This window comes from Chaetodon auriga, chromosome 16 (genome assembly GCF_051107435.1).
Source record: "Chaetodon auriga isolate fChaAug3 chromosome 16, fChaAug3.hap1, whole genome shotgun sequence".
In the NCBI taxonomy this organism is placed as follows: Eukaryota; Metazoa; Chordata; class Actinopteri; order Chaetodontiformes; family Chaetodontidae; genus Chaetodon; species Chaetodon auriga.
In genome coordinates, this window is record NC_135089.1 from 7,666,952 (window position 1) to 7,688,188 (window position 21,237).

General features: G+C 40.6%; 1 protein-coding gene across 1 annotated transcript; it reads right to left on the bottom strand.

Moving 5' to 3' along the window:
- Nucleotides 1-81: 81 nt before the first annotated feature.
- LOC143333845 (hemicentin-1) lies at nt 82-19,950 on the bottom strand. Its single transcript, XM_076752208.1, has 22 exons — nt 19,773-19,950; nt 18,085-18,360; nt 17,684-18,010; nt 17,028-17,249; nt 16,619-16,846; nt 16,248-16,511; nt 13,673-13,942; nt 13,414-13,575; nt 12,418-12,636; nt 11,893-12,135; nt 10,618-10,819; nt 8,610-8,659; nt 7,710-7,985; nt 7,256-7,582; nt 6,868-7,131; nt 6,436-6,587; nt 2,917-2,920; nt 2,626-2,760; nt 1,841-2,107; nt 1,185-1,517; nt 834-1,088; nt 82-752 (listed from the first exon to the last, which is right to left on the bottom strand). The coding sequence occupies exons 1-22, from the start codon at nt 19,828-19,830 to the stop codon at nt 745-747; spliced, it is 4,542 nt and encodes a 1,513-aa protein (XP_076608323.1). The 5' UTR covers nt 19,831-19,950; the 3' UTR covers nt 82-744.
- Nucleotides 19,951-21,237: the final 1,287 nt, after the last annotated feature.

Consider the following 21,237-nt stretch of genomic DNA (forward strand, 5'->3'; position numbering starts at 1 on the left):
CTGATGGTGTGAGGTCGGAGTAGCACGGACAGTCAAATGACAAATTACACCGAGAGTGAATAAAACGCTGCTTTAAACAGAACATATCAATGGTAGTTTTTAATCCAAAAGTCCTAATGTGTAAATGCAATCGTGACAAACTGCTCTGCTCGGTTTAACATTGATCTTAGTAAAGCATAGCAGTCACACCCAGTAGTAACATACTGCTAATACTCATGCATCATATTATAATACGTATAATATTAAAAAGTAACGTTTTTATTCATCTTTATTGATAAAGATAAGCAAATCAAGAAACCCTTCATATTTACAGTAATGGCCTGCTGATCTTTAACATTCAGTATTAAAGTTGATACATTAATGATAATGTGGTCATCATATCAAGGATAGCTACACATCTGCCATGTTACAAGGTAATTTCATTAAAACCAACAAGTCTAGCAAAAATATAAATTAGATAGAGGATATCACATGGAAAGCATAAAAAGTGAACTATATTCTAAACCATCCATCTATCTCACAGAATATTGAAATACTGACAAATTAAATGACAGTTAACAAATATAGTATATTCAGATTTTTTTTTTAATGAGATCTACAGTAATTCTGCCTGATAACAAGATCCTCATAAATATCTGTTGAGTCTTGAATGCATTGTCAAAGTTGCAACAGTGAAATCCCTTTAGTTGAATTCTCCTTGTTTGTCCAATGTGGTCATCTGATCCCACCTCAGGATCTCTTGTTTCAAACACCTAAGTAAAAGCAAAAGAAGCAGATTAGGTCACAGTGAATAGAGACAACCTGCACATGTTCACTTCAGAGTTCCCTTCTACCTTTGGTCTTGGCCTTGACAATGAACTGCTTGCTCTTCTTCTCCAGTTTATTGGAGGCAGTGCAGGTGTAGGTCCCTGGGAGCAGTGAGGAGGAGGTAAGAACTGCTTCGTCCTCCATCCTCTCCTGAATGGGATGGGAGGATTGCCAGCTGTACACAGGTGTGGGGTTTCCTGTGGCAGTGCAGTTCAAGGTAATTTCAGTCCCAACCATAAGGTCCAAAACTTCTGGTTCAGGACTTAGGAATGTTGGGGGAACTAGAGAAAAAGATCACAGGGATTAGCTTCATCATCTTCAATGTAATAAACACACAAGAACTGTTTTTTAATACTGGGAATATCTTCAGGACTCACAGTACACAGACGCATTAAGAGGCTCCGAGGTCACAGTAGGAGGTGGTTGTGGCCCCTCCGGTCCAAGCTCCAGCACTGCCACGCATGTGTACTGTGCTCCATTCTCGGCTTTGGTTGGTGTGATCACTAGGATAGAGGACACTTGGACAGGCGAGGGAGAGGTGAGGTCAGAGAAGGAGTGGTTATAAACCTCAGTCTGGCCTCTGTACCACCTCAGGGTGAGGTACTGAACTGGAGCAATGTTCTGAACCTCACAGAGCAGCTGGTACTCTTTTCCCTCCACCATGGGGCCACTGTGGTTCACAGGCCTGATGGAGACGCTATCTGGGGTCTCTAAAGGAATAATACACAAACTTCATATCATTCAAACAGGTTCACGTGAGTCATCCATGTCAACATTGGTACATTTTCTATGTCATGCATTCTCTGTATTGTAGTTTCATCCTTTATTATTTATATTTTGACTTTTATTATCAAGAGGGTTTCTTGTTTTCCGTCCATTGTTTTTATGTTCATTTTATCTGAAGCACTTGGTGCATGCAATATATTTGTTGTAAAGCACTCTGTGCGGCAAATGTCTTGTATGAAAGGTGTTTTACGAATAAAGTTTTATATTATTATCATTGCACTGTGTTTTAAAAGAGGGGCTGACTCACTGTAGAGGACGAGGTTGAGCTTCTCCTCACACTGTCTCGGAGCTGTGAAAAACACACCATAGCAGATAGGCTCTTCTATCCAGTCAATGAGACTGTCTACCTTCCACTGGACAGACAGGTCCTGCTGAGTGTGTGCGGCACTGATGGCCGATTCCCAGCCCAGGACACGAACGGGGCGTGCGGCCTCACAGCTGACCGACACCGACTCCCCAAAGCCCACCACGACCCTGGAGGGCTTGAGGATTAGGGAGCAACTTTCACCTGACACTGAGACAGCAGCAGTCATCATCATTACAGCCAGTGTCATCCTCACCACCTTCTTTACACATGTAGGACTTTCATTATTGAATGTATAAGCAGGCCGTAGGTACCTATTATGTAACCTTGTTCCAACGCACACAGGGAAATCACTAATAAATCAAGAAGAGTCAAATATTTTTTAAATACACCTGTGTATAAAAGTACATTTATAGCGTCATTATACACTATGACAACAAAACGTGTACTTTGTACAGAATTAGACCTACATCTTAACGGGTAGCCCGTCATAATTGTGGTTGTGGAACAAAGCTACATAAGGCAAACAGTAATATTTTTAGGCTACAAAAATGTGTAATACACACCATGCTAATTTAAATAGCCTAATTCTGACAGGAATTAGGTCGCAGTTAGCCTACGTTTATATTTCTCATGTCACCACTATTTACATAAGACACTTACTGCGCCAAACATCATCTATAACCCCAACAAGTGAGAAAAAAACATGATGCCCCACAACATCTTACCTGAGTAAAACATGCACAGCGTCAGAATCCACCGGAGAAAGTTGTTTCCCATGGTATTTTCTGCACTGAGCCGTCGATTACGGGGCGAGAGGAAGAAAATTCCAACTTGAACAAGCTTCGCTACTCCGCAGGGAACTATGTTGGGACAAAAGGGCCCCCTTCATCCCAGCTGACTTTGGGGGTGGGGGGCAAAGGGGAAAGAGGGAAGTTTAACAGGTGGTAGGCCTCTGAAAAACACAGCCCGTTCCTTTGTATTGCATTGATTTTGTATGCGTTTTAGCAGGAAATTACAGGCCTACAAATACCACAGCAAACAGTGCACTAGCAGTAATGTAGGCATTCAACAGTAAACGAGCACAGCACTACAGTGTGGAAATAATATTGTGGGTTGGATGTAAAATGAATACATCAATTGTCCATTTCAGTATCTGGCTTATTAAGCAAAATATGGTAGACAACATGAAAAGCTGCCACTTCTGAAGTATCCAAATGCATCTCCAAAACATTTCTAGTAATCAAGATGCCTTACAGTTTAAAGCACAATCAAGTTTGAATCATAAACTACTTTAATTTCTTCTCTTATCTGATAGAATTACCGCTGGCCCATCTAACTCTCTGAATAAAGACAAAAATCTGAAGTAGACCTCTTTATGTTGAACGCTCTCCACATTCCAGCCTTTAGGTGTGGCCTAGTTTGGCTTCAAATCAATAATTTTATCTCCTGTCCCTTGTGGCAGTGACCAAAAACCTGTTTTCACTTCTGCTTGCCTGCTTGTCTCCTATTGCTTCTGAACTCCATGCTTGGTGAAATCCCAGCAGGCAGGAGCATTGGTGGTGTGCAGCATGTACTGTAGCCTGTAAGCCTCACACTGTGACCAGAATGCTACACAGCATATCCGCTCTGACCGCAACTGCAGTGCAAGTGAGCAAGTAATCGGATGCTTTTTGGTGTATTTATGGAGAGCACAGCTGGGAATCTCACTGTACAGATTATAGCACATGCTTCCCTCACTTTGAATATGCTGCTCCTTCAAGCTCTCCAGAGAAATATGTTAAGCTTTCCTAATAATACAACTTTTTTTTTTTTATTTCTACTCCTTGACAAATTGAGCAATATCCTCTCTGCCAGGTTGTTATAGCAACACAGTCAGAGCATACACAAACAGTGCTTTCTGGCACAACCTTTGGTGGGAATGACAAAGACTGAACATGAACACGGTTTGAGAAACAATAGCTTTATATTGGCAACCGTAGGTGGGGGAACATATGCTCTCCTTTACATTTATTTTGTTCAGTGCTAATTAGTATGGCAGTCTCAGCACTGTATAATGTAAGCCAGATTGAAGGAGAGAGACAGAGAGAGAAAGAGAGAGAGGGGTCCAAGGGGTTGACAAAAAGTGGCAGTGAAGCAGTAATGAAAGACACTGATTTGACTTTGCTTCAATCGGTATTCTGCATCAGGATGTCACTGAAACTGGCTTTATTCAACAACAGAAGCTGCTCATGTGCACAGTGCATTAACATTCTACGTAACATGCCCTTTTACTGGTACATCAAACAAACTGTGTGTCTAACAGAGGATTAAGTGGCTCATAGTCAGGGAATATCAATAAAGCAAATGATTTTCTGGTCGTACTAAATTGTAGGGACATCACAGAAATGGCATGATCAGTGCAAAAATAATTCAACATCCTAGAGTTGTACCAGTGCATACAAAAAAATGAAAAACTATTTTACAGAAGACAATAAAAAATGTAAAAAAAAACAAGCAAACATAATTTATGCGTACACCAAAAATGAAAACTAATAACGAAAAATAAAAATAAAAACATTGTGCCCCATTGCAGTTTTCAGAGCTCTCTCAAGTAATTACTGTAGTTGTATTGTCTGAAAAACATGCAGTAAAAAAGGGGAACAAAATCTACCTGAATGCAGACAAACATCACAAGGAGCAACTCAACTTTCTGTCTTGAAGCATGGTTTTGTGTGCAGAGAGGTTAGAGCTCTTTTGTTGCATGGAAAATGAAAAAAGTGTGTGATGAGTATCAAGGCAATAATGAAAGCGATGAGGCTGCTGAATCCACGCAGTTAAGTGGTGTCCATTCTTACATACGACTTATCATCAGATAGCTGAAGTAATAAAAATACGTGTTTTTCCAGAGGAATGCAGCTACTGACGATCAAAGATTTATCCAAAGCATTAACTTTTTAGTCACTTACAAAAACACTGTCCCAACCTATTATGGCTTCATAAGATCATTATGTGTCCAATATGTAGTCATCTTTCATCTGTTTTAGTCTCCACCAACTCCTTTCCCATGTTAAAATTTCACCACCCTCTAGGTTTAGCAGAGCTTTGTTGCTGGAATTGCCTCCTTTTGGTGTACATACAAAGCTGATGAGAACGGGTCAGACCGAACCATACCATAAATGTGCATGAGGTAAAATTAAACAATCAGCTAAAAGAAGCTAAGAAGCTCAGCAGGGCTGCAGAGATGTGTGTTAATGCTCCTGGGTTCAACAGTAACTTCATTCGGTCTGTGTGCTTACATGCACATAACAGGGTCAGATAACAAAAGTATCACTGTGATGACAACAAGGGGAAATGACGACACATACAGATACAAATTTAGAAATAATTTCATCCAAAGACCGAAACTGAAACTAAGACAAAGCAGGCTTCTCTAGAAGTCTGAATCAGTGGACTGAGCATTGGACCATTAAAAAAATTCCAATGCTATGAGAAAATGCTGTGCCCTGCCTGTCTGTCCTCTCACTTTGCTGCTGGTTTGCTCTGACACACACAAACACACACAAAACGTTAACAAGCAAATTTACATCAACATTTTAAATAAGCAAATCACGCTTCCAAAATAAGGTCAGAGGTAGGGCAGAGATCTGATTACTGACCTGCTGCATGTACAAACACCAGGTTACTACAGTGCATGTAAACACATTCTCCGATTGATTGATTGACTGATTGATCAGTGGACTTTTAAAGACACCTGATGGGATTATTACGGTGACCAAGAAAGGCAAACATAATGTAATGACCCAAACCATTTTTACTAGGAGAAACATGCTGCTGCCTCAGAAATCATGCCAATTCAAACGCCAAAAAACCCTGCATATCCCGTCATCAGAGCCCAGGTTCTCCAGGCCTCTAGAGGGAGCCCTAAGTGGAACGGCTTGCTTTTCGACCAGTTTTTGATGCAGGAAAAAAACACAAGGGCCAAGTGACAATTATGTACCATTATATGTTATGTCACCTCTTTACTCCACTTTTCTTTCCAATTCAAAGGCAAACACTCTCTCGTCTGGTCTCTGTCTTGAGTCAAAAATTAAGCTTTTCCACTTAGCACTCCCTCTAGAGGCCTTGTGTTGACTTGATATGCAGCATTTTTCTGTTTCGTGTTTTCTGAGTTTGTGTGTTTTAAACTTTGTATTGTTTTTGTATTTGCATGTATGTATTTGTTTTAGCATTCTGCAGCACGTTTCCACAGGTGTATTTGTTTTAGAATTTTTCAAGCTGAAGCACATTTCTGCAAATGGAAATGTTTTGGGCTGTTGCTGCGGGTTTGCCCTTGTCAGCTACCATAGATGATGCATTCTTTTAAGTTACAGCGGCCAAGCATGAGCAGTCCACCTCACCAAGTCCACCAACTGAGCATGCAGAGCAGACCATTCCCCAGGCCTTCAAGAGGTATGAATCTGATGTTTCTCCAGCCACGAAAAAAGGAAAACATTAAAAAGCAACATGTTCACTGCAAAGCCATGCAAAATTGAATCTTGAAAAAGTCAGCCTCATACAGGTTCTGATGAGGTAGGTTGTCCTCTGATATAGCTGCCCTTGCTGAAAGAAAACGTGCCTTCAGGTGTCACAAAAAAAAACCCGCCAATGAAGAGCAGGACTCCCACGAAGACAAATACTCCAACCAAGGCTGCAAAAGTTGTCAGATTCCCTGTGGGAGACGGGAGTTTTTGTTACAATCTCTCTCTCAGCTCATCTGTTCAGACCTTCTGGTCCTGCAACAGAGGAGTTTCTCTGTTTGTGATAAACTACACATCCCAAAATAAAGATTAAAACAAAAAACACAGCCACTAAAATTCCAGCAGTGGTTCCAGGGTGACTACCTGATGGAAAACAACAGCATGAAGGAATTATAGAATAATTAAGACAGCAAGACACGGAGGGAGTAGAACAAGTTCAGAAATATAATGACTTTTGTAATGATATCTTACTTTTGGCTTCGATGACAGTGAAATATTTGGTCTTGGTGCCCTGGGCATTAGACGCTGTGCAGTTATAGGTCCCTGGAAGCTGAATGGACGGGGACAGAATGGGCTGATTTGTAGTTTGATTCTTGCTCGTCAGTTGTATAGGGTGTGGGAAATGCCAGCTGTATACTGGCATTGGATTTCCTGTAGCAGTGCAATTTAAAATTATTTTCCCACGGGACGGAAGCTCCAGTGTTTCATTTGCAGGCTCGGTGAAGGTTGGAGGGTCTGAGCATATACATGAAATGAAAATAGAGACAGAAAGAGAGAAAAATTAAGAACAATTAGAGAAAGGCAAAACACACCCAATATTCTCTGTAATGGTTAAATTAAGATGGCATTCAAAACTTACAGAGCACAATCACTTCATGTGACTCTGATTGGATTGAGGGAAGACGTGGTCCTGTTGGCCGAATGTTTAGCTTTGCCTCACACCAGATGTGAGTTCCATTATCATCTCTATGGGCCGTCAGATTGAGGACAGACACCTTATTGACTGGATATTTATCAAACTCGTTGAATGTCTCAGTGTAAAAAATCTCCTTTCCCTTGTGCCAGTGCACAGACAGGTTCCTTGCCGGTGCAACATTAACAATGTCACACTGCACGCTATACTTTGCGCCCTCTGCCATGGGGCCCGTTTGACTTGGTGGAGACATGGACACTTTGTCAGGCATTTCTGTGTTAAAAAAAAAAAAAAGTGTCAAAATGTTTAACAAAAACTATCAAGTCCCAACATCAGCAGTATTTAATCATCAAAAACTACAAGGGGCCTGCTACCCCACTTCAAACAGAGGATTACTTACTATAAACGGTGAATGGTAGGGTTTGAGAGCACTGATGACCGTCAAAGAGATTGACAAAGCATTTTGTGTCTACAACCCATTCTTTGACAGAGTCTATTTCTAAGGGAAGAGAAGAGACGAAGTTTGTAAGAGCTACGCCTCCGAGCGGAGACTCCCAGCCCATCCCCTCTGTCTGGCTGGATGATGAGCTGCAGTTGGCTGAAAAGGGGTCCCCAAATCTCACCACAGCCGTGGGAGGACTCAGTTCAATTGGACAGGAAGAACCCACTGGCTTTCCTGCAAGTACACAGTGTGCATTATAGCAACAGTAAAGCAGCCACATGAGACAAACAAAGAAATAAACAAAAGACAAAAAACATGTTTTACACAGCATTATTGCATTGTTTCTTCAGAGCCTGGATTTAGACTCAGCGAAGACACATGGGACAGCTTGAATGAGTTAAAAATTAGTTAAAAAAAAAAAGAGGCAGTGCTGGCTTGTTAGTTAAATAACTTCATAGATGATATAAAACAAACACGAGGAACAATTAATATGCATGATTATTTTAACTATACAAGTGCATTAACACTTCGGAAATGTTAATTAAACTTAGATACATACAGATACATATGACACTAAACTATCCTACAAAGTCATGTCTTGTGTGCTGCTGCCCCCTTGTCCATAAATGGGATTTAGGATAAAGATGGTCAAGTTTACACAGAAATGACAGGCACTAAAGTTGGAAGAAATGATTTAAGAAACCATGATCAAAATTTGATCTCCGGAGCCAAAAAACAACCACAAGATCTTCAGGTTAATCAAACAATGGGCGTAGGCCAGCCTGTTACGTTAAGACCATCGAGAGTCTGTAACGTTAATGTTGCTCAAAAGAAGCGCTCGAACGCGAAATCATTTACCTGTAAACGCGATGAAGCCGCTGAGGATGAGGATCCACATGTTGTTTCCACTTCAACTCAACACAAAAAAGTAAAAACTGATCCGGGTGGCAAATTTATTCGTACGGTGCGTCTACCTCACCTGGGGAACGAGATCATTGAAAGTCCCGAAAGTAAAAGTGTACGTGCGATGCATTAAAGTGATCCTCGTAAATTCCCGTGCTGAGCTCTGGCGCAAGTAAACAGTGAGATTCGCATCTGCGGACGGTTTTTGAGTGGCAAGGGCGGGGCTGGGTTTGAGCAAGGATAGCTTAAAGGTATAGTTCGACATTTTGGGAAATGCTTATTTGCTCTCTTGCCAAGAAAACTGATACCACTCTTGTTAAGTTAGTTGCTGGAGCCAGCATCATACCAAGAAAAGGGGGGCCAGTTGCCAGATGGCCTCCAGGCAAACTATTCTTTGAATGATTTCTCTGCCTAGCAAATACATTAATTTTACAGCCAGCACATTACACATAATATGTTAATACAACCCTTTAATCTCCATGCACAAAAAGTCTCATCTGGTAATTACAGTAACAGAGAACCTCCCCTTTTCTAAGTAAGGAGTAGCTCTTGAGTACTTTCTGTAATTACAATATATACGGTTGCAGTTTAGAGACCCAAAGTTTTCAGGATTTGCACATATGCAGTTCCCTCTTGGTTAGGATTAACATCACACCTATAAAAGGGTAGGGTTTGTCATGTGCCCTGAGGTGGCTTTACCAGGCAAGAAGAAACTGACAAATTTTTAATATATCTGTTGCACATTATTATTGTTTGAAAGCACAAAAAAGCAAGTCTTGTCCATTCTGATCATACTTTTATGCATGCCAGATATATTCAGGCCAATAAGGTTTCAATAACAATCTGTTTGAAAAGCCACATTTTTTAATATTAAAATACAGTTTTACACCAGTCACGAATATTTACAGCTTTATTCACAAATGTGTTACCATGTTCTTTTATCACAGGTAGGACTTCAGCTCCATGAACTTTTCCAACATTCACAACATTTATATACCTGTCTGCAGTCCAGTTTCAACACTCATTATCCCTATCTTTACGCTTTTCCATAAATAAATATAAGGTTTTGCATTTACATAAAACATTATCCCGAATATACAGTTCTGATAGGCACTGGGCGATAATGCCTGCAGTCATTCATATAAAAGCATGTAACTGTGGAACAAGACAATTTGTCCCATAAGGCCAGAGCCTGAAACAGTATGGCACAACAAAGGGCCAGAGAAGGCTACAAACTCTGAAGTGCAGAGTGGCTTACAAGAAGAGTGAAGGGACAACAGGCTCAATGAAACATATGTACAAACCATAGTGTCCACAAATAGAGCAAAGCTGGTCTCCTTTTTCACAAAATCAATGTCACACCGTCAAAGAGGCCAATAAGCAACAACAAAGAAGCGGTGCACTTCCCATTAGTGTGATGGTAAAAACCACCGCAGGCTCAGGGTCACCACTCTTTTAAGCGCATGCTGAAACCATGATCTCTTTGTAAAATAATGACATACGGAGATCTGAGTTTGAGTGAATATTAAAAGGGCACAATTATTTTCTTTTTAAATCAAGCATTTGTGAATCCAAGGTCAGCAAAAAACACTCACAATCATATCAAATTCCCTTTGTGCTTATGAAAAAATATCAAAACAGTTTCCCTGGCAAGTCCTCTCCTTTCTGTCCAGTGAAAACAGGTAAAATCCAGTAGTAAATACAAAATTTTACATCTCACATCAAGGCTGCTCGTTTTTTTAATTAGATTACTCTGTGAGGGGTAAAAATACTATTACATGTGGGGAAAATAGGTGAGAGGATGACAGCGTGTGTGACGTTTGGAGGGATAAAACAGATTTCCAAACAGTCTGCTGGCTGAGTGGTATTCAGGCTTTCAGACATTGCAGTTTCTGTTGGCAGAGAGATGCAGCTCATTCAGAGTGGTCAGCTATCCATCCGGTGCTCTCGGCAGGTACACTGCTAAGACAATTTGGTCATAGGAAACTGCAGGTCCCAGCCGTTGTGAGCCACGTTGCCATTGTGGTTGCTGAGTTTCGGGTTTTTAAGATTGTAGCGCCGCATCCTGGTGTTCTTGTAGTAGATGGAGTAGATGAAGACGAACACGATTGAGATGGCAACTACTGTGACAGCCACAAATCCAGCTATGAGGGGAAGGTAGTCCTCTGTAATGAAATCAAACATGGAGGATTACATAGGAATCATATATAACAGAAAGTCTAAATGTTAGCAGTAACTTAACACAGTGTTAATTTGTCTGAGTGTCCCATCCCTTCCCAGTGTTTTGGTAATGTAAATGGGAGAGAAATGTAATTGTAGGCATTTGATTACTCCTCTGTTTATGATTACTGGAGTTTAAGAGACATGTAGTCATAGCCACATCACTCCTGATCGTTTCTAGGTTTGTGCAAACATATTTTATCGTTTATTCAGCTGTATTTGGTTGTGGTTAATTTCATACTCTGGAGGATTTGACTGTAAGTGATGATCTGGCTGAGGCACCTAGTGACGAAAAAAAACTAGCGCCCAGATTGAACATATTCCTATAAGCTCCACTACAACATGTTCCCTATGTCTATGTGAGCTTTCATTGCTAAAATAGATGTACTTTACTATTCAGATGCAAGCACACAAATGAAAGACTACTAATTATCGACTTAAAATTTTAACATGAGTGACCCTCAGACAGGAAGATGGCTAATTGAATTTCTATGATTATTGTGAAAACATGGAAGCCCTTATGATTAAAACATCCAAAGTCAGACATAGAACATTAAACATGTCAGTAAGTAAAAAGAAGGTTAATATTTTCAACTTAACTTATCGAAACCTTCCACAGCCTTCTGCCCTTTTGTTTCTGTATTGAAGCCGTGTGACCTTTGCTCTGCAGACCTTTTTCTGTTAACTTAATATGCACAAGTGCTACATCTAAATGAAAGCCTTTGGTCTGAAAGAAGGTTACAGATCACAATCGCACAGAGAAACTATGGGGGGAAAGTACTAAAGGATAATCTGCTGATGCAACAGAAGCCCATTAGAATTCTTATGTAGTTTGTATATACAGAAGAAGAGTGGAGTGTGTGTTTCGTAGCTTCAAAGCCTCCTGCCAGACATCTGGTTTTAACTACTGGGCCACTTCATATATTGAGTAAAAAGATCTATCATAGATTTTTCTAGAAAGTGTGCATATTTTCTTCTAAAAATGATCCAATAAAGTTTAGATGAAGAGTGCTGTTACCTTTGAGAATCACTTCCACCTCATGGAAGGTGGTGTCGATGTCATTGGTTGCGCTGCAGTTGTAGAAGCCCGCCTCAGATACGATGAGTGTGTCTCCAGACACATGGGGCACTCTGTCTGAACTGTAGTGCCACTGGATCTTTGGAGGTGGGTGACCGTCGGCTGCACAAACGAGCACCTCAGGATAACCTCTGAACACTGGGATTGTCTTGGGGAGCTTTGTGGTATTAATGACGGGCTTATCTGTGGAGAAAAAGTGACAATGGAGCAGAATGAGGTGGAAGAATATTCAAAGACTATGACCAAAAAAGGGGTTACAGTACATTTAGTGGAACAATGCGTACCCTGAAATGTAGTTGGGTGTGAAGTCTCTAATTCACAATAACATTTTACACTCTGTCCTGCACTTTTTTCTGCTTAAAGAAACATAACAAGCTCTCTACATGAGTAGGAGTCTGTTAGCTAACTAGAATGTCCATCATCATGCTCGTGACTACTGAGCAGCAAATGTAAATGTGATCTCACAGTAGACAGTGATGTTGAGAGGACTGGACATCATGTTCGGAGGAGGCAGTGGTCCGTCAGGTCCAAGGTCCAACTGAGCCTCACACCTGAACTCTGCTCCGTTGTGCTTTCTGTTTAGAGTGATGCTGATGGTCGATGACACATTGAGCGGCGATCGGACCACGTTGATGTTACAGTCTGCGCTGTTCTCATGCAGGCAGCCAGTCACTCGCATTGAGCCTGACGGACAAATAAATATTTTGGAGAAAATACAAAAGACAAAAGGCAGATTGTGTTTAATTCATACATACACTGGATTGGAAATTCTGAATTTTCTTCCATTTAACAGAGACTGTTAAAGATGATGGCTTGAGCTGTCAACATTTGTGTGTCACTCTCTGCTCTGTCAACATAAACCGATGTCTTGATTTCATTTACACACTGCTGGACTGTTTTAGGAAATAAACACTAAAACTTGTTATAGGAAACGCGTGCCAAAATTTCAGTGCAGTCTGTATTCTATATCATGATGCAGTGCATGTCTTGTCCTTATGCTGATGAATACGGACGTGTCTGCTACAAAAACACACAAAATACATGAAAAACAACAAGTGATTTATTGGTTTGCACTAACACTGATTCAAATAAGGGATGCGTTGGTGAGAAACCACTGTCTGCGATCAGTCTATTCAATGTCACATCAGGTTGGCGACAAAGAAATGATTGCTTCAACGAACTTCCCTCAGAGTACACTAGGTTTGTGCGATTGGAAGAAAGAACGTATTGGCTATCTGCGATTGGCTGAGTCCATTGCAGGCTGTTTGGTTTATTTTACTGGGGGGTGGTTTGTCATGTCATTTTGCTAATTTAATAATCCGCCTCCAAAGTAGGAGTGAGAGCCACAACCCAGTCTTTTATAATAGTTCCTCTTAATGAATCCTTGAAATACATATTTTACTAGCACTTGTAGATTTCCTTGGCTTCATAGAAAGGGTAGTAACAAAAAGATTTCCCAACCTTTGATGCGTGGTTCGAAGGTTTCATTCCCTCGGTACCATCGCACAGTCAGGCTTCGTGCAGGAGCAATGTTGGTAATGTCACACTGCAGCTGGAACTCTCTCTCCTCCAACACTGAGCTCCGGTTATCCACAGGGCGGATGGAGACACTGTCTGGTGTTTCTGGGGAGAAGAAGAAAGATAAGGATAGTTCCAAAACTTGAGAGGCACGTTTCAAGTTGCTGACAGTGAACGTGCAAAATAAGGTGGTAATACATACTGTAGAGAGTGAAGTCTAAATCTTTGTGGCAGGTTCCTATTCCCTTAAATGTCGCAGTGCACTGAGGCCTTGGGTCCCAGTCTTCATGGGTGTCCGCAGACCAACTTGCACCGTCAGTTTTGGTGCCCTGCTGAACCTGCCAGTATATTTCTCCGTCCTTATTTCTAGAGCCGGTGGATGTTGGCTTGCATGTTGCACTCTGGCCTCTGCTTTGGTATTGTATCACCATCCTGTCTGGACTTATTTCAATAGGGCATTCTTGCTTGGCACCTGTGGAACGTAGAGTGGGGGTGAGAAATATTATTCCAGCCCCCGTCGATACATATCCATCATCTTAAAACAACATTTCCTCAACCAGCACTGGAATGAAACGCTGTTGAAGCCATAGTTGTGCAGAACAAGAGCTGTGTCTCAGGAGGCAACAGGAAAAGGCTCAGGAAGGATATACCCCTCCCTTAGGAAAGTCTGCACTTACTGCCCACCATTCTTTGTGCTGGAACACTGCAATTTCCATATCAGATATGTGTCACATTCCACCAAGCCCATTTCCATCTACTATAATATCATGAACAACTGTAACCCTCACTGAAATCCGAAATCCGAAAACTAATATCCACAAAATGTGAGAGGAGAGAGATCACAATGATTACTAATGATCAGACACACCTTACACCAAATTATTACTAAATTCCACTCCTTTTCACACACTCAGTTATCATTCACCCTCATTACACACATATGTAAAATAACATGAACATGTCTCATTCAATTCAGTCTCCTCTGAGCGACTTTATACATCACTGTGTTGCTTTAAGTTAGCCGCCCGTTACTCAGCAGGCTGCATAAATAGACCAAAACGATCCCTCTTTATGTTCCTTAAAAGTCTATCACCCTCATCGAGCCATTTCAATCCCACCACAGAAGAAAACCTGAGATCTGTAACTGGCTCTCAAGTGGCAGCACTTACTCGATCCTGCCCCGTTAAAAAGCGACAGCAGCTCCAACGTAAAAAGGACTGAGAGGAGACGAAGAGAGTTTAAATCATCCATTGGAATTGAGTCTTGGAGGTTTTTCCACCAGTTGTCGGCCCTTTTCTGTCACACTGCGCGCCTCAGATGTTTAACCTGCTTCCCCTCAGCTGCACGGGACGAGCCAGCGGCGACTTGTTGACTTTTCTGGGAGAAAGCTAAGCTAAGCTATGGCTGCAGGCACCGCACAGCTCCCAGCTCCACATATAAATCAGTGGAGAGGAAAATGGGAAACATCCCTCCCCCAAACACTGCGCGCGCGCACACACACACACACACACACACACACACACGCCAAGCCTTCACACCCACAGTGTCTAAAAAAGTGACTAGCTGGTTGTGCAAGTTGGCGACAAGTCATATTTCAGGCCAGGACACCAGTGGCTTGTTTATGGCGTTATGATAAATGATTAATTGTTTGCCAGCTAGATAGATCGATAGATCGATAATGTTGGCCAGTCAGTAGATTTTAAGCCTGTCATTTTGTCATTTAATTTACATTTTCAGTTTATAATGTAGGTCAAAAACTATATTCAAGAACACCTTTATAATGTATAACATACTTTGTAATTGAAATACTGTTTTAAAAGTGTAAGTTAAGAAGTTATGCTAGCGGCTCTGTGAGGGTGCACTGTAAATGCTAATGTCAGCATGCTATCATGCTCACACTGAGAATGCCAACATGCAGATGAGCAGATTTAATGTTTACCATGCTCAGCAGCAAGTAGGTTTTGGCATCCAAACATTTTCTCATCTGCACTAAACACAAACTAGGCTAGAGCTGAGCGTGTTGGAAATGTCATTCGTTTTGTGTATGGATCAGGCTATATCCTAAATCAGTTGAACATAACTGGAATTTAGACCTGATGATAGCGCAAGATTGGAAGTCAAGATCACTAATGTTGTTACACGAGTGTGTACTAATATTATGACAGATCCATCCAATAGTATAAGACAGTTTGCTCAAAACCACATGCAAACCACAAGGTAGTGTTTGTGGAAAAGTCTTCATGATTCATTATCTGGGAACCATGAATGTTTAAATAAAAGCTTGTGCAAATCCAACCAGTAGATGTGGATATATTTCACAGAATATGCAAAAGGTCTGACCTGTTGCACTGTAGGTAAAGTCAGAGGATCACCAAAATTATAGGATTAATAATCTGGTAACCATCAGTGTCTTTGCAGAAATACATGACAATCTGTCTAGTTGTTGAGATATTTCAGTTTTGATCAACTGATCAACAGGCTGACACAGTCATCCATTTAGCCATGCTGGCAGCATCACTGAAAAACAAAGAACTGATATTTGCCTTTCAATAGCATGCAGTTATCATAAAAGTAAAACGATTGAGCATTAGGGGGAAGGTCATTTTAAGATGTATTGAATGTCTTACTCCATGCATAGTATTATAATGCACATAACAAGCTGCAGCACTATACCTCTCTAATTCGACATAATGTAATAATTGGCTACTGATGATAACAAGCTCTGTGAATTAGTCTACTGATTACATTAAAGTGGTAGATACACTATATTGCCCTACCTTTTACAGTGACTCTGGCTGTTTTTGAGACATTTCCTCTGTCATTCCAGGCATGACATGTGTAGGAGCCCATGTTGTATGCTGTGGCATTGTGGATGAGCAGACGGGACACTCCGTCATCATTTTCCTCCATCACATTGGCAGTCTGGTAATAATTCCAGAAATATTTTGGTCGCGGGTTGCCCATGGAGGAGCACTTCAGCCACACTGTAGAACCAAGATCGACTTCAGAGTCTTCCAGCTCAACTATCTGTGACGGTGGGTCTAGAGACAATAATTTAAACAATGCAAGTCAGAGAGAAAGCAAATGCACCAGTGTAACAAACTGAATCACTCGTGCTAATAGTATTTAAGATTTTCATCAAACCTACATATAACAGTTATCTCAACTGTGATGTTGACACTTGACAGAGTGTTTGAAGCTATGATCAAGTACTGTCCTGTATCCCTTCTTGTTAGGTTCTCTGGAAGTTCCACCTCCTCGCCCTCTTTATACCAGATCGTCTCAGGTTTAGGATAGCCCTCAACAGTGCAGATGGGGTTGTGAGGAGCGTACTCTAGTGCAGTGTAATTGCTTGGACACTTCAACTCTGGTCCATCTGAAAGCACAGAAAGACAATCACACTTTGTACTTTAGACTTACCGTGGAGTAAGTGTACATCACCGTGCCAGTGGTAGAATGTAAAAAAGTACAAAGTACAACTCTGTACTTGTGTAGTAAGTACAGTACATGAAGTTCTGGCCTGGCTGTTTGTGCTGATGATTGGATGTGGCACTCACACAGTACAAAAACCCGGAGTTCCTTTTCAATGACAGAAGAGCCTTCAGCTTTAACAGTGTACAGCCCTGCATTGTTCCTGCTCAGGGGGACGGCCGGGTCTGCGACCTGTCCATCTTTCAGCCATGTGACATTCGGGGTTGGATTTCCTGTCACTGGGCAATGTTTCTCCAAAGTTTCCCCTTCCAGTAACTCAGGAGCTGAACATTGTACATCTGGTCCAACTAAATAGAAGCAAACACAGCAACCATTAAGCTTTTTTACCTTTATTTAACAGATGAAACACAGCTAAGACAGAAATGAGGCACGAAAACTGACTGAAATACTGGTGTTTTCTTCCTTTGGACATGTATAGTCTTGTTAGGCCATGATGATTTACTGCCATGCTGCCTAAGAAACTAGTAGAACTTATTGTACTATCATGAAAATTAGGGCAGAGACTAACGATTATCTTCAGTATAGATTAATATGATGATTGTTTTCTTGATTAATCATTTGATCAATAAAACTGTGAAAAAATCATCAACATCATCAAATGTTTTGTCAAACCAAAATAATAGTAAGAATGTCCAACTACAGTAAGAGAAGAAAAAGACGAAAATCCTTGCAATTTATATAAAGATGTTTGCCATTTCTGATGATTGGATGATATACTTACAGTGAACTGTGATTTTATACTCCTGTGAAGATACATTAAGTTGTGGCCCTTCTGGCCCCAGGTCCAAATGTGCCTCGCACCTGAACGTGACTCCACTGTCTTGTCTAGTCGGTTTAAATCTGAGGACAGATAACTGATCCACTGGTTCCCTACTGGGATTGTCAAAAGTGTCTGTATAGACGATTGCATCTCCTTTGTACCACCTTACGGTGAGATTCCGAACAGGAGCAATATTGTGGATGCCACATATGAAGTTGTGTTCCTCCATTTCTTTCAGCACACCATTGTCACCACTGCTGGAGTTGATGCTGATGGTTTGTGGGAATTCTGGAGAAAAAGTACAGGCCATCAGACACAGTCATAGTATCCTTGTGTTCTGTGCAAGAGTAAACAAGACTTACTGTAAACGACAACTTTTGTCGTCATCTGGCACTGCTCAAATTGACTTTCTTTTGATGGGCTGATGAAGCATGAGGGAGAGATGTTCCAGTCTGTTAGACTCTCCACAGCCCAGGTCAGATGGTTGAAAGGCTCTACACCTGTGCCTCCTTGTGTAACCTCCCAGCCAATTCCTTCGAACTGGCTCTCTGACGTGCTGCAGTTGATTGAGATTGCGTCTCCATATCTCACCACAGCACTGGGGGGACTCAGCTCAATGGGACAGGAGGTGTGTACCCCTACAGGAGTGCAGTTACATGTATCATATTTGCATCATTGCCACAAGAGAAACATTTCATTGCAGTGTTTATAAGGCAGGTAATTAAAAAGTGAGGTCAAAAACTGCCTCCCACTTGGGTTTTGACTGCTTGCATGTCATGGAAGACTCATGGATGCTGTGGGTATGTATGTAATAAAAAAAAAAAGCTGAGAGTCTTAGTTTAAAAGCTCTGAAAAGAAAAAATGTATTCATCCATATTTTCACTGTTAACTCCAAGTAAACAAAAACTTTTAAAACCCTTCATCACTGTTATACTGGTTGTCCTAATGTGTTCATGAGTTGAAGAGGGCATTTAAAGCATTTTGTCCTTCATATAGGCTACAATACAATATTTCCTTTTCAAAGGATATATCTAATAGCCCAGTAGGCTAATTAAAAAATAAATAAATTTCACTTTCAATTTTGACCACGTGTGCAGAAGGTAAAGGTAATACTGAAAAAACGCAATAAAAACTGCGTGAATAAAAGAATATAGAGGTGAAAAGGCCTAATTACATAACAAATTAGTAAGAGGGGAAATAATTCATCACTTTAATGGGGAACCTCTCTATCGCTGCTTGCCTTCGCTTCCTGCTATGGGTGCTTTGACCATACTGTCAAGACTGGACCCAAACACCTTTCACTTTGTTCCTATACCACTACCGCAACTTTAAAAGTCTTGGAGGTTTTTCCACCAGTTTAACTTAAAAAAAAAAAAAGAAAAGAAAAGAAAAAAAAAGAAAGAAAGAAACTTATGGCCAAAAAGAATGAACACTACAGCTTTTAAAGCAGGAAAGGTGACTATCAGATTCATATATTTGGCAATACTTTTTTTGATCTGGATACTGTTTTCAAAAGAAAACGTTAAATACGTGTAGGTGAAGATTTAAAGGTATATATGCGAAATTCAGGCTACCCAGCAGTGTAATCCAATGTATCAGATCTTTAAGTATGGGAGGTTTGCACTAAGCATAGAAGCGTCTGTTTTTTCCTCCTAGTCTTGTTGGACTCAAAGGTATTTAACTTGACATTTATTGTAAACACTGCTTCAGTCTCAGATTTATACACGTTATTTTGTAATAGCCTTAATAATGTGAAACTTTTTGTCATGGCCAGTTTGTTCCCTGTACACACTGGGCTGACAGTCCGCTTCGTTTGACTTGATACCGCTCCCTTCTGGTTAAAACAAAGTTCTGCATCTTTGCCGTCTTCTGCTAATGATGACCACACACTTTGATAAAGCAAAAGCTCATACAGCGTTTTCACATTTCGGTGTGTTTTATATAGCGCACAAGTCACGGTTTGTCCTTAAAATGCGTCTTTTTTTTTGGAATGACAAAAATATAGATTATATACATAGAGCCTACAGAGCAGAAAGTGAAAAGTGCCTACCTGTCGCAATGAGGAGGGACCCCACGAAAAGTCGAATAAATGATGCACTGTGCCTCATTTGATTTGTTTACTCATTTGATTGGAACAATGTCCCTTCTGTCGTTTATTCCAGCTCTGCTCAGCTTCTCTTCTGGGGCTGCGCTGCCCCGATCCGTAGTAAACCAATGAAGCAGCTATTCAGAGGAGAGGGAGAGAAACACCGCCAACACACTGACACACATGCTCTCTCTCTCTCTCTCTCTCTCTCTCTCTCTCTCTCTCTCTCTCTCGTGTGTGGGATATTTCTGTTTTTCGTGAGTCAGGCGATGTTACATAGCCTGATACTTCCGCTGTTATGATGTCCTTTGTTTTTTAGCACATTTACGTGGATTCTTTCTATCTAATTATGTTTAATTGCACAGTAATCAGTAATCTTAAAATATATTGGATGCGAGTGATTACAAATTGTGTGCATGAGACATAATAAGATACGACTGATAGCAATTGAGAATGTAGGCCTGTTTTACTGCTTTGTTAAAATATTACTAATATAAACAAACGTTTAACAGCCCCTGTTATTTTATCCCAAAGAAATGAAATTCCAGTGCAAAATCTGCAAATATATCTCAGTCATATTTGAATCTATGGAAACTTCTGAAATATGATGCACTGTTAAAATCTGTCAGCAGTTGATATGATAGTTAACTTTAACATGTCTCTGACATGCAGCTTTGATGCAGTTTCTCCTCTGCAAATGTGAGGTGCAGGTATTTGTCGCCATGGGACACTTGATGCATGACGTGTAACTTTGAGGCAAACTGTGCTTCACTCTGAGTACTTTTACTTTTAATATTTGAGTGTGTCTTTTCTGCACTTACTAATAGACTTTAAGGTAAAATGTAGACATCTTTATTCCACCATGTGATTGAAATGGGTATTTACATAAAGCTCTGCTTGAGCTCTCTTATACTACTAGAAATGAAAAAGCCATATTAGTAAGGAAGAAATTGGATGACAGTGATGGTATCATGCTCTTTTTCTCAATCAGGCTGAAACTGTCAAAAATGTTCTGTATGCATGCTGGAAGGATTCATTATGCCCACACTTCTTAAGGTCACCAGTGGATGGATTCACACCCACATTTCGAGACAGACTGAGTGTTTGCAGCTCTACCAGCACCATGTTTACATATTTTAGACCAAATGTTTTAAAGATTAAAATTCAACAACACTGTTATTACTTCTTCTTGATGTAATAATGGCTCAGGAATGAGATATGGCTTATGGCCTCATTAAGATCCATTCTCATTACAATTTGTACAAACAGGGCTTAAAATAAACATGTTGGCTTATTTCCTAAAAACATTTTGAGTCAATAAGGCATCTTTCACTTTCAGCATGAACCTAATATGATCTGTGGAATTCCCTTGCGACACTGCATGTAGTCATGTCCTGTTTTTGGTTGTCTCAGTTTCCAAAAGTACAGG